The 13,872-nt window shown below is 43.7% G+C and overlaps 1 protein-coding gene across 1 annotated transcript in view; it reads left to right on the top strand.

Annotated features, from left to right (window-relative positions):
- Nucleotides 1-13,872, top strand: part of SRBD1 (S1 RNA binding domain 1) — a 214,186-nt gene that overhangs the window by 54,968 nt on the left and 145,346 nt on the right. Inside the window, exon 14 of the mRNA XM_006272172.4 lies at nt 4,939-5,096. Coding sequence (XP_006272234.1) covers nt 4,939-5,096 — 158 coding nt within the window. The remainder of the gene's footprint in view (nt 1-4,938; nt 5,097-13,872) is intronic.

Below are 13,872 nucleotides of genomic sequence, written 5' to 3'. Positions count from 1 at the left end.
CTCTGTAAGTTAGGGGCTAGGTATGTCTAACAGTTCTTTTCACAACAGCTAGCTTTGTGTTGAGCTTTGCTTAGATACTTTTAATCATGGCTACTTATATAGTCTTATATTTTGGACTATATTTAATTGTATTGAAGTACAGGCAGTCCTCACACTTATGACACAATTGGTTCCTGAGAACCGAGTCTTAAGCTGAAACGTTGTAACTCGGAACCAATTTTCTCATAAGAAACAATGTTATAAATGGGGGATTGGTTCCTGAACCAAGGCCTGATACCCTGTTTTCACCAAAAATACCCCAGAATTTTGTACTTGATCAATTATAGATGAGTAATATAGCTACATTAATGAATTTATATGGTAAATAACAATCGTATTGATTTGGAAGGACTTCTTTGAGGAGACTTTGCTGAACATTTTGACGGGCTCTTGGCTGGACTTTTTGAAGGGTTCTTGGCTGGAGTCTTCTCAGGAGTCTTGGCTGCAGGTTTTTCTGGAGTCTTGTTTGCTTTCTGAAATAAAGTGTCCAAGGAAGTTTGGACAGATGTTCTCCAGGGAGATGGGCGATGCAGCAAACTTGTTCGCTGGCATGGCATCACATTGTAAAGTCAAAACTGACGTCAAAGTTGAAACAGGGTGTCAGTTTATAAACACTAAGTGTGAAACGTTGTAGCTCAAAATGTCGAGGACTGCCTGTATTGCGGTAAAGATTAGAGTACCTTTTTGTTTCTACCAGACCTGCACTTTCAATTAAATTCTCATCATCTCTGTATTATGTCGTGAGACTTCCTGTAACAGTGGGTTACTGCAGTTTATTTTAAATCTTGGATTGGGCTAATTGTAGCTTTAGATCAGAAGTTAAATGAGTATGACGTTTTCACTCTTTCTGAGCGGAAGTTTGTTTGTGTTGTATTGTTTAGGATTAGTTGCCACAATTGGCAGTTTCTGATTAGGAGAGCCCGGAACTGGAATGATGCAGGGTGAGTGCTGGAACACAACCCCCACAGGCAGGAATGTACTGCACCTGCCAGTACTATTCCTGGTTCATGGCCACTTAACCCTATCCTTTTTTATCCTTTCTCTCTCCCTCTGCTCTCACCAGAAGCTTTTTCTTTGTAGTCGTGCATAGGGCTGCTAAAACATTTAAAGCCTTCTTTAGTGTTAAGATCCTCTGCTGTTTTATTAAATGCTGGAGCAGAAAGTTTCCAAGAGAATATTGAAATGTTTGCTTCTGGTGATTCAAATGGCAGAATTTGCCAGCAAGACAATTACCTTATTTATTGTTTCATTTCCTCTCTTCCACTTTGTCAGATATCATCATTTCTCAAATCTGGTATTATAATATCCAGTGTTGCTTTTGGAATTTCAGAATATATTTTTATGTTGTTGCTGTGCTGTATGGAAGTGAAGTGCCAGAGACATTTTTTTAATGTATAATCCTTTTATAATTTTCCATAGCTCTTTTCCTTACTAGTCTTCTGAGACACAAAAAACATTTCTCTAAATCTCATTTTACACCTGAAGCTAGTTTGCAGACATTTTCCCACTAAATATCTTGCCGCAAATGTTGAATGTGGAAATTTGAAGTTTGAAAAGAAAGTCTTACTTGAGATCCCTCATCTTCTAGCTGTGAATACTGAGGTCAACAGGACAAGATTAGGATAATTGCCCTTATTAAAATACATCTGTTGGTGATCTAATGACTGAATGAAGCTCAGGCTTTCAAGGAAGGCAGTCATAGTATCTATATTGTTAGTATTTGTTCTTTGTAATGCATAAACAACAAATTTACAAAATAATTAATGTTCTTATATTAAAGGAATGGACCTCTGTCCTTCCTTGGCTCACTCTTCTCTCAACATTGAAAATTGTCAGAAATTAGAAAAACAAAGCTGGGTATCTTGCCATTTGGACACAGACAGTGGTGTATTGAGAAAATAAAAGGATATTACATTGTCTTAGGTAGCTTGACACTTATTTAAGGATCAAATGACTATCGAAAATTTAAAATCAAGGGTAGGACTTGGAATGGCAGATCACGTCATCGATACAAGTGTTGAGTGAGAGGCAGAGAGAGAGAAAAGAGAAGTCTATATTTGAAATTAAAAATACAGGATGCTGTGTAATAGAAAGGACATACATTATGTTCCCCCACACACCTGGCACTTTCAGTAACATTTCCTGTTACTATAAAAGTTTCTGTAAATCCAAGGCAATTTTAAACATGTTTCCATAAGGTGTACATAACTAGTAATGTGTTCAGGTGCAAATCCCGTTCATTTGTAGTTCTTTATAGGACAGCCTTCTAGGCCGTATGAAACGCACTTTTGCATAGAGAATGGCCAAGACCTCCATGCAGATCCTTCAGTCTTTACCCACACGCTTACCATGGCTTAAACCACTACTGCTGTTGGATTCAGTGATGGCTTCTGCAGTACAGCTGTTCTGCTGCCTGGGGGTGATTCCTCCTGGATTTATGCAGGGCACAGTCTGTTCTTTGGCCTTCTGCAGAGGGCATGCATGCAAATCAGGCTTTAGATAATTCTCATGTTAATGGTGTCTGCCTGGTTTCAGGGGGATTTAATTTTCTTCTGTGCAAAGGATGCCTTGCCTTAAAAAATGCTTTACAAAGGATATGTAAAGGTAGATTGCCTGAGTACCACCAACTGGAAATTTTCTCTGCTTTCAAAAATTGGAGCTAAAATTTTTCAGATACTGCAACTCACTTGTAGTTTTAGAAACATTTTCCTGTCTTTTTAAAAATGCCTTTTTTCTCTGTGTAGTTGTTCTGTTCAAGACTTTCAAAATTGGCAAGTGGACCATTTTTGTGGGGAAATGGTAGCACTATGTAAAATGCAGTCAAATGCACAAAATGAATCGTATAGGGAGGCTTTATATATTTTGTTTCCTTGATTATTCAGCTTTTGCGTGGCTACAGTGGAAATCTTTCCACTGCACCATAATCTGGGCTGAAAATAACACTGTAGAGATATATTAATATATACAGGTTCCCAGCCCCCTCATATAATACCTGATTACATGGAGAGAATTAATCATACATCATTTTTCTGTAATTTTAAGTTTGTTTCAACGTTAGGTAAATGTACACACTGGGGTTCTTTATTGATTGGCATAAAAAGACACGTTCATGGTAGGAGAGTGGGGGATGCTCTTGAAATAATATGCTGATTTCTGATGCTTAGTGTGTTTGGTGTGTCAAATACTTTAGTACCTGATTGCAGTACATAGATGAGAATGGATATATAGACATTCAAAGACCAGGGAATACCTGAACACTGAAGAATATTTTTGTGTCATAGATGTTTATATGCTACGTTTTATTTTGTCCTAGTCACTTGGTCTTTTTGAGTTAGGAAATGTTTTGTGCCCATTAGGTTTAGCTTAGCTTAAACCCAAGCAAGCATAAAAGACATAGAAACATGCTAAACATGCTGTTGTAATTATCTTGTACCTGAAACTGTTTTTCAAGCCAACAGTTTCAGTTATATCTGTTAAACAATATAAATCCAAACTGGCTGTTTTGTGAATTACAGTACTTTGGACCTATTTAAAGCTATCTAGCCTACTTCCCACTGAGTTGATTAAATCACTTCTGCTTGGTAGTAATTTTTTGAGCAACTAACTACTTCAGTTTGTTCAAAAATCTTTCACTAAAAGATGAACTCAATGCATTTGTTATCAAGGCCAGATTGATGTGGATCAGAATATTCTTTCATTTACAGATAGAAACTAGCTGAGATTAGCGACAGTTGACCAGTCACAATACTAATGAGTAGATATGAAACTAAAAGCTAAAATATGGATAGTAGGCCTGTGTGAATAGAGAAGTATTCGATTTGGATTCAGCCAATTTGGAGGACGGTGATTCGATTCGGATCACTGTCTTGAATCAATTCGGCCAAATTGGCTTTGGAAGATTTGGTGCTGATTTGGAGAGATTCGGTGATTTGGATTGGGCAGCTGCAGGTTCTCCTGTGGCTCTGCTGGCTGTGCCTGCCTTTCCCTGGGTGGCGGGGAGCCATGGGAGAAGCCCCCATGGCTGCCCTGCCCAGCCCCAGCCCTCTGCCTGTCCCAGCCTCCTGGCACTTAAAAAGCCCTGCACATACTGGCTGCAGGAGCAATGATTGAGGCCTCTGAGTGCTGGTGGCAGAGCCCCCCTGTGCAACACAGGGCAGCAGAGATTATCCCCCCCCAACACTCATGTGGCAGCTGCCCCATGGCGCGGGTGCAGTGTGGCTCAGCAGGGTGCTACGTGCTGTCTGGGAGCTGAGGCAGCTGGGGCTGAGCGATTTCCAGGCTCTGCCTGAGATGTGGAGCCGTCCCAGCTCCCAGGCGAATTGAACTGGGGGCTGGGGAATCGAACCACAGCTGGGCAAGCAGCAGCAGGGCAGAGCTCCTGCTCCCAGCGCTGCTGCACCTGCATCCCGTGCCCCCCTCCCCTCCCCTTCCCTCCCCTCCCCTCCCCAACAGACTTACCAGCTGAAGGCAGCTGTCAGCTGCCTGTTTAGTCTATGGCCGAATCTCCAAATAGGCCGAAGCTTTTTCCAAAACTTTTCCAAATCAATTCAGATGCTTCAAATCAATTTGGAGCTTTTACTTGGTCTCCTGATTTTGATTTGGATTCGGAGATTTGCTGCCTGAATCAGGCCTAATCTCCTCTGAATTGAATCGGCTACCAAAGCTTCACGGAGGCCTAATGGATAACTTATACCATCACACAGTTAGAGACGATACTCTCTTATGTCTAGAACCATCTCCGTCCCAAAAACCTAAGATGATCAGTAGTGCAATATTGAGTTGAAGGTAATGAAGAAATAACTTGAAGTCCTTCCAGAAAGCACATGACTTTCAAGCAACTCAAAAGTGCTATCTAAAAATGAATTGGAGAAATAAAAATTTTCCTTTTTACTTTCCAAGATCAAAATTAACATCTGATGCAGAAAAGGAATCCGTAATGATGTTTGGAAGAAATCTGCGACAGTTGCTGCTGACAAGTCCTGTCAGAGGCCGTACTTTGATGGGAGTTGACCCTGGGTACAAACATGGCTGTAAGCTGGCAATCATTTCGCCAACCAGTAAGTTTAAATTTCAGGTTTACCAACTGCTTTTTCAGCTGTTGCTTATACATATTTCTTGAATTATGAGACATAGTAGTTGTAATATAATATGCTCTGTAATATAATAAGATAACTTTTTATGTTAGGTTTTAGCCTGTTGAGTTTGCATGTTAATTTTTCGAAATTCTCTGTAGAGACATGAGATTAAACTTCCTGTGTCTGTAATGTCTCTGCTTTAAGTAGTCATTTTCACCTGCGCAAAGTGGAAAGAGTTCTGCCATCTTGAGCTCACTTTGCACTAGTGAGAATAATTACACAAGTCAGAAGGTGATGAAGAATTGGCCTTTCAGTATGTTACAATTAAAATGGAATCACTATTTTAATATGTGCTCCATTTACCTTCTTCAAAAGTAACACTCTATGTAAGCCTTTAAAAACTGATGACCTTGCTGCTTGATTTTCTTTAATTGTATGTATTTTAAAAATAAATTAAAAAAAAATCCTGTGGAAGGCTTGGGACCAGTAGAACTATTGAACAGGCATCATTCTTGATTGACTACAAGGGCAACCTCTCCATTGTACCAAAAAACCCTCCTAAAATGCCACAGAATTGGAGGGAAAATTCTTCCATGGATTAAGAGCTGGTTAAAAGATAGGAAGCCAAAGGTAGGGCTAAATGATCATTTTTTAGGGTGGAGAAAAGTCAAAGGTGGCGTCCCACACATCTTGCGGAGCCCAGTTTTGTTCAAACTTTTCATCAGGATTCTGGAAATGGGGGTGCACAGTGAAATCTCCAAGTTTGCAGATGATACCATGCTATTCTGGGTAGTCAGATCCCAAGCTGAGTGAGAGGAGCTGCAGAAAGATCTTCCCAGGTTAAGTGAGTGGGCCAAAAAATAGCAGAAAAACTGCAGTGTCAACAAGAGCAAGGAAACACACGTGGGGAAAATTAGTCTCAACTATATACACAATGTTTGATTCTGAACTATGTTTTGTGATTCAGGAAAGAGACCTTGGAGTCATTGTAGGTAGTTCCCTGAAAATGTCAGGTTAGTGTGCAGCAGTGACCAAAAAAAAACATTAAGAATTTGGGTAACATTTAAAAATGGAATTGGAAACAAAACAAAGAATGTCATCATTGCATTATGCCATTATACAAATCCGTGGTGTATCCGCAACCGGAATACTATGTGCTGTTCTGGTCTCCACATCTCAAAAAGAATGTAGTAGAATTGGGAAAGGTGCAGAGAAGGGCAACTAAAATGATCTGGAATATGTAGTAGTTGCCATCCCAGGAGAGACTAAAAAGGCTAAGACTCTTTAGTTTGGAAAGGAAGAATCTGGGGGGAAATATAAGAAGTCTATAAAATCTTGAAGAAAGTGGACAAAGTGAGCAGGGAACTGTTATTCACCAGAATACTAAAACTAGGGGACACCCACTGAAATTAGTAGGGAACAGCTTTACAAGTAACAGCAGAAAGTACTTTTTTATGAGGTTGTAGAGCCAGATAGCACAGTCAGGTTTAAAAAGGACTAAATAAACTAGTGCATTACATCTATTAATAGCTGTGAACAGAACAGTTGGAGATGTTTCCTCTGGCATTTCTAAAGCAATGATGGTAGACACCAGAGAGGGTAATGAATAGGGGATAGATTATTTTAGATATGCCTGCTTCAGTGCTCTCCCTCTAAAGTATCCACTCCTGCTACTGCCAGAGACAGGCTACTGAGCTAGATGGACCATTAGAATCATAGCAAGTTAGGGTTGGAAGGGACCTCAGGAGGCCATCTAGTCCAACGCCCTGCTCAAAATAGGACCATCCCCAACTAGATCATCCCAGCCAAGGCTTTGTCTGCCTGGGTCTTAAAAACCTACAAGGATGGAGTTTCTACAACCTCTTTGGGTAGCCTATTCCAGTGCTTTTCTACCCTCCTCATGAGAGAGCTTTTCCTAATATCTGAAATATCTAAAGTTAATCTTAATATCTAACCTAAACTTCCTTGGTAGCAATTTGAGACCATTGCTCCTTGTTCTGTCATCTGCCACCGCTGAGAACAGCCTAGCTTCACCCTCTTTGTAACCACCCCTCAGGTAGTTGAAGGCTTCTGCCTTCTGTTATCCCCCCTTAGTCTTCTCTTCTCCAGACTAAATAAGCCCAGTTCCCTCAGAGGTGTCATGTGCCCCAGCCTCCTAAACATTTTCGTTGTCCTCTGTTGGACTCTCCAATTTGTCCACAGCCTTTCTGTAGGGGGGGGCCCAAAACAGTACTCCAGATGTGGCCTCACCAGTGCTGAATAGAGGGAAATAATCACTTCCCTTGATCTTCTGGCAACACTCACACTAATGCAGCCCAGTATGTTGTTATCCTTCTTAGCAACAGAGGCACACTGTTGACTCCTATTCATCTTATTGTCCACTGTAACCTGCAGGACTTTTACTACAGATCTGCCGCTTAGTTAATTGGTCCCCAGCCTGTAGTGGTGCATGGATTGTTCTGTCCAAAGTCTAGGACTTTGTACTTGTCCATATTGAACTGTATGAGATTTCTTTTGGTCCAGTCCTCGAATTTGTCTAGGTCTTTCTAAATTGTAGCCTTACCCTCCAGTGCATCTACCACCCCCTCCAGCTTGGTGTTATCTGCAAATTTGTTGAAGGTTTCCCGCATCCCATCTTCCAAATTGTTGATGAAGATACTCAATGAAACTGGCCTCAGGACTGACCCATGGGGCACTCCACTTGATAGCGGGTGCCAACTAGACATTAAGCCGTAGATTACTACACTTTGACCCAGTTTTCTGTTCATCTTACGGTTCATGCATACAATCCATACTTCATTAGTTTTTTTGCAAGAATGTTCTGGGAGACTGTATCAAAAGCCTTGCTAAATCATGGTATATCATGTCCACTGCACTCCCTGCATCCATAGAGCCAGTCATCTCATCATAGAAGACAGTCAGGTTGGTCAGATAGGATTTGCCCTTGGTGAACTGATTTGATCCAGTATGGCACTTCTTATGTTTTTATAATCTGGGCTGAAGAAAACTCTGTAGAGGTGTGCAAAGAATTTTTTTACTTTCTCTTCCCATTTTGTCTTTGTTTCTGTTCCAAGTGTATTTCTACAGAGCAAAAAAAAAACAACCCCAAATAAGGTTTGTTAATAATAATAAAGGAAAGGTTCATGAGTTTCAACAAATTTTAGTGAGACATATTTAATTTGTGATATCTCTGTAATTTTGAATTTGAGCTGTTAACCTGTGATAAAATTCAGGTTACCTTTTCTTCACTAGTTTTTTAACTAGAGTTAAAAATGCCTCCTCCCCATCTTTTTTTCAGTGTAAACATACCTTTGACTTTCAGAAAGGGCTGTAACTTATTTGTCACTTGTCCTATAGAAATTGAACCATAAGCACATAGGACATACATGATGGATTTTTATACTTTGTACAAACTAAGGAATGGCCATCCACTGTTAATTTTCAGTTGCTTCCTATTTCAGTTACTTTTGGTTAATCAGAGGTGAAAGGCTATATTATACCATGACCTAAGACCACCTTGTCACCTGAGATCAGTGATGCCATGGTTTTATTGAGACTTGTGCACATCCTCCTACAGGTTAATGAAACTTGGTCAAAATGCTTCTTTTATTTGCTGCATACCCAGTCAACTCCTAATTGTTATGACCAGGTGTCTCCCTCCTTCTTATTCTAAACAACGTTTTTGGTTTGCTTCGTATGAAGTCAAGCTTTCAAAAGTGACTTTATGTCCTTGGGCACCTCAGAATCACTAAAGAGTAAGGCTGATACGCTCCACTGGGTGAAACACATTGCCCATTGTCCTGTGGGGTTGCCCTCCAGGATCAGGCCCTCAAACCCTGGGTGTGCCTACCTAGTGTTCATCTGTTAAAGAGATGTGCCGCCATGGAATTTTTATGGTTTACAAAGGCAACAAAAGGTGACATCTGTTTCCACCCTGAGTTTCCTGACATGTTTCAACCCAGTTTGTGATACCAGGAGTTGCCACTTGCTATGTGATAAGAGCACCTAGAACACCCCATGAAGCTCAGCATTTATGCTCACTTCCATTCAAAAACACAGGTGGTGCCTGTTGCAGTCAAAAGTGGAATTCAAACCTAGTGCAGTTAAGGATTGATACAACACCGTGTTCGATTAATGACAGAAAGGCTTTAATAACTATTCACACATGAGCTATAAAACTAAATGACAGAAAAAGTTTCCTTCCCAGTATTCAGTAAAAGTCCTAGTATATACAAAACTCCTAGTATATGTTACCTGCAAAGAGTGTCTCTTACCAATGCAGGCAGGAAATGGTTTCAGTCTTTGCAGTCTTCCTTGGGCATAGATCCCTCACTAGGAATGATCGGCTGTGTGCAGGTTACAGTGTTGCAATGATTTTTGTCTCTCTCCTGGGGTGCACACTCCTGGGGTGCCAGCAACTCTGTTTCATTCTTATGCTGTTTAATTGTATAGCTTTAAAGCATTCCTTCTTGATATAGTTGGTCGATTAAAGTCAGAACAAAGCAGGTAGGGAGGGACCATCACATTACAATTGCTAACTTCTCAGATCCTATTTTGGGTTGTCTAGCTGTGAAACTTGTTTTTGTAAGCTTTTGATCAGTCTGGAGGTTACACTTCAACCAAATGGGATGGGTCTTGATTGACTGAACGGGATACCTTGGAGCACTGATCGCAAGACACTGTTTTGGGTAGTTGTTTTAACAATGAGGCAGAACCCAAAATAGTCCACACCGGTGATGGTCTATGGAGATATTTGCAAAACTTCAGACATTGAATGCCTGTTCTGAAAAATATACCTTAATCAAGGGAGGATGTGTCAATAAGGAAGATACAATCATGTAAGGATATGCAGTTATTTATGAAAGGTCTATCATAATAAAACATTGAGTACGTTTTCAACTAGCACAGGAGATTAAATCAATTAGGATTGCTTTATTTTGCATTGTCCCAGTCACGATCTTGCATTCTTGTGCAAGGTGCACTATTATTTTAAGTTAGCCATTTAAATTTCAAGTGTAGATCTGGCCAAGCTTTCACATTCATCAGTGCCCATCTTTTTATATTAAGGTTCTTGCCCAGGAAATGGTTCAGTGTTCTCCTCAGTCCATCAGTGTTCAAACCCTATCTTCCATTTCTTAGTCCCACTTTAATACAGTCCTTGACTGTGCAGTCCAAGTGTCTGTTTATGAGCAAGTTCCTGGCTTTCCACAGTGCATACCTAAAGCAGGATATGAATTGGTTGAAGCAAATTGTCGGGGCCTCTTGTTGTCTGGTCAGGTGCCCATAGAGAACCACTTCCCTGGTCAGGTTTCTGAAACCTGTCACCACCAGGAGGAGCACACAGACTTTCTTCTACACTTCTCTGGCATATAACCATTCCCAGAAGAAGTGGTCGATTGTTTCTGCCTGCCACTGGCAGGTCTGCCTCAGGCAGTTCGATGGACCTCTGTGCCCTGTGCTGTTTCTCCATGCCTGCATGGGGAGTGCCTGGTGGGCTTCCTGCCAGTTCAGATCTCTATGCTCCTTCTGCAGGTCCTTGTGGAAAATTCACTCCCATACAGCCTGTCAGCTCTCACTAGGCAGTAAGTCTGTGGGCAATATCCCTTGCCCTTAATGCCTCCTGTATCTTGTGGTGGTTCACCAGGGTCACTAGGGTAGCTTGTGTTTCTTCCAAAAGCACTTCAGGATCTTGTAAAACCATGGGGAAGCCATGGTCCTGTTGGTCGTTGTGTGTACCTGCCACTGTTGCAGCAGCTACCCTGCAAAATACTTAACAAAGCTGGCTGTTTTAGATTCCATCCCTGTTGCCAGTTTGCACACCTGGCTCATGTATTTGGCCCAGAGAAGAGAAGGATGTCTGGCATTCCTCTGCCTCCAGACCATTTCACTTTGTATAGGCTGGTCCTTGCCACTTTGTCCCACGCGAGTTCCAAAAGAAAACATATATGGCTCTTTGGATTCTGTGAATGACTTGTTCTGAGGAGGGGAAGAGTAGGGCTGTGTGTAGCAGCATTGGCAGGAGCATGACCTTCAGCACCACACGCCCCCTCATTGACAGGCATTGACACAATTGCCATAGCCCCAGTCTCTGTCTGGCCTTGGTCTCTGTCTTTTCCCATGCCCTCTGCCCTGTCAGCTCTGGGTCAAACTCTACCTGACTATTTTTACCCCCTTCCAGGGGACAGAAACTTCCAGGGCTGGCAGGTCCCCAAGCTTACCCAGGACTAGGCAAGTGCTTTTTCTCACATTGAGCTTAGCCTCTGCTGCTGCTCCATATACCTGTGTGTGTTGCAGTGCTCTTTCCACTGACCCTTTATCCCTGCATATGATGTTCAGATCATCCATGTATGCAAGGACTTTTGTCTCTTCCCCATTTCTCCCATGGATCTTCACACTGCTGATCCCAGGGTCCTGCCTGACTCGCTGTGGTAGTGGTTCCATTGCACAATTAAACAGGATCGGGGAGAGTGGGCAGCCTTGCCTGACGCCTGATTTCTACCGTAATCGAGGCTTTCAGGAACCCATTCACTATAACCCTGCTGCTCACGTTGGTGTACAGTGCCTTTATCCAGGTGACAAAGGTTGCAGGAGTTCCCCTCATTTCTGTGTCTTTAGTAGGAAGTGATGGGATACTCATTTGTAGGTAGAGGTGGACCAAATACATTGGTCTGATATTGGATCAGCACTGATATAAAAAAAATTGATTATATTGGAAATCAGTCTGATGTGGCTGATAATTTGGCTGATAAATGCTTGTGTGTGAGTGCAGCTGCAGCACAGCATGCAGGCAGTGAGGAGCACAGTCTGACAGCTTGGATAGCTGCATGCAGCTGGTAAGTCTGTTGTGGGGGAAGGGGAGGGAAGAGGCATGGCGGGGGGCAGATCAACAACCCCCGCAGTGAGGGAGGGAGTGGGGTAGGGGCTGGGGCAGGCGCTGCCCAGCCAGGGTGGGGCAGGCACGAGATGGAGCCGTGGCTCGTCCGGGTGGTGCGGTGGGGTGCAGCTCCCTTTGCTGTGCACACCCTAGGGAGGCATGGGGGGGGGTGCCCCCAGATCTGTGCAGTGGGGGCTGCAGCTGGGGCTAGCGCCAGGGCTTCACCAGGCCCTTCCCAGCGCATGGGGGCTGCACTTAGGGCTGTGGTCAGGGCAGCCAGTGGTAGCGCTGGCAGGCAGCTATGGGGGGGGGGGAGGGGGGGAGAGCTATGGTGAAGTTTGGGGTGGCTGCAGCCCCTCGCTCTGTAGCCCCCTTCCAGTGCCACTGCTGCTTACCCTAAGTGCAGCCTCCACACACTGGGAAGAGCTCGGCGCAGCCCCAGCCCACAGCTGCACCCTCCTTGGCCCTGTCCTGCACAGACCCAGGGGCACCCTCCCCGTGCCCTCCTGGGATGTGCAGCATTGGGGACCGCCCCCCTCATGCCCCCAGGATGAGCCGCTGCTCCGTTGGAATCAGCCCCCCAAATCTCTATCAGTGCACCTCTCGTCGTAGGCCTTCTCCAAGTTGAGGTTCAGCATGGCATCGTTCTGTCTCCTCTCCCGCTGGTACTGTAGTGAATCTTGCAGCTGCATCAGGGCATTGTGGATCTGTTGCTCTGGCACTGTGCACACCCGGTCCTTGTGAATCACTGTACCTATAACAGACGTAAAAAACTCAGCCAAGACATTGGCCATTAGTTTGTAATCTAAGTTCAGGAGTATTATTGAGTGCCTGTTTCTCAAGTCCTGCCTCTCCCCCTTCTCGTAAAGAAGATTTATGAGGTCTTTCTCCATCCCTGCTCCCAGGTGGCCTGCCCGCAGGTGCTCCCTATAGACCTCCAGCAGGTCCGCGGCCACCTAGTCCCAGAAAGCAACATAGAATTCTTTGGACAAACTGTCTGCCCCAGGTGTCTTACTGTTCTGGAAGCTGCGGAGCATCGTGTTGATCTCCCACAGCGTCCACTCCTCCACTATCCTCTATTCTTTGTCCACCCTAAGGACTCACAAGAACCTTTGTAGGCAGTCCTGTATTGTTCCAGGGTTCTCCAGTCATGCCATGTAGAGCTGCTGGTAGAATGCTGCTGCTGTCTCCAGCATCCCATCATTTGACTGGTGCTCCACCCCTGCTCAATCTACCAGGCTGGTCATTGCTTCTTTCTTGGTTTTCTTTATCTTGCTAAAATAAGCAGACCACTCTTCTCCCTCTTCCACCCAGGGGGCCTGGGCTAGGAAGATCTTCCTGGCCTGTTCCCTTTACCATGCCCCAGTCTGGGGGCCTCATAGCCTCCCTTATATCCTAACCCTAAGCTGCCTGCTTGTTCAGGCTCTGTAATTTGTGGGTGAGGTGTTCTTGTTGCCGCCTTTGGAACCAGGCTTGTCTCCTTCCGGCCTTCTGGAAAAAGTCCCTCATTGTCTTTCACCACTCCGTGTAGTTCTGGTATCTGGGTCGGAGGGTTTTCCATCCTGCGTAGTGCTGCTTGAACTCCCACTGTATTTTCTGATCTTCCAGAAGAGTCACGTTCAGTTTCCACATGTTCTTGCTTCTCTTGGGCTGCTTTCCCACTTCTGCTTTTACTGTTAGGAGGCAAGGGTCTGAGAAGCAGACCAGCGTGGATTTGATCTTGACTACCTTCCACCCTTTTGGGAAGAAGATGAAGTCTATGTGTGATTTTGACTGCCCCAGGGGGTCTACCTGAGTGAACTTTCCCCCAGGACCTGTGGCCTCTTTGCCTGCATCCACCAGGCTATGTTTGCAGATGAGCTGCTGCCTGGAAGATCTGTCCAG

This window comes from Alligator mississippiensis, chromosome 1 (genome assembly GCF_030867095.1).
Source record: "Alligator mississippiensis isolate rAllMis1 chromosome 1, rAllMis1, whole genome shotgun sequence".
In the NCBI taxonomy this organism is placed as follows: Eukaryota; Metazoa; Chordata; order Crocodylia; family Alligatoridae; genus Alligator; species Alligator mississippiensis.
This window is presented reverse-complemented; position numbering and strand designations above follow the sequence as displayed.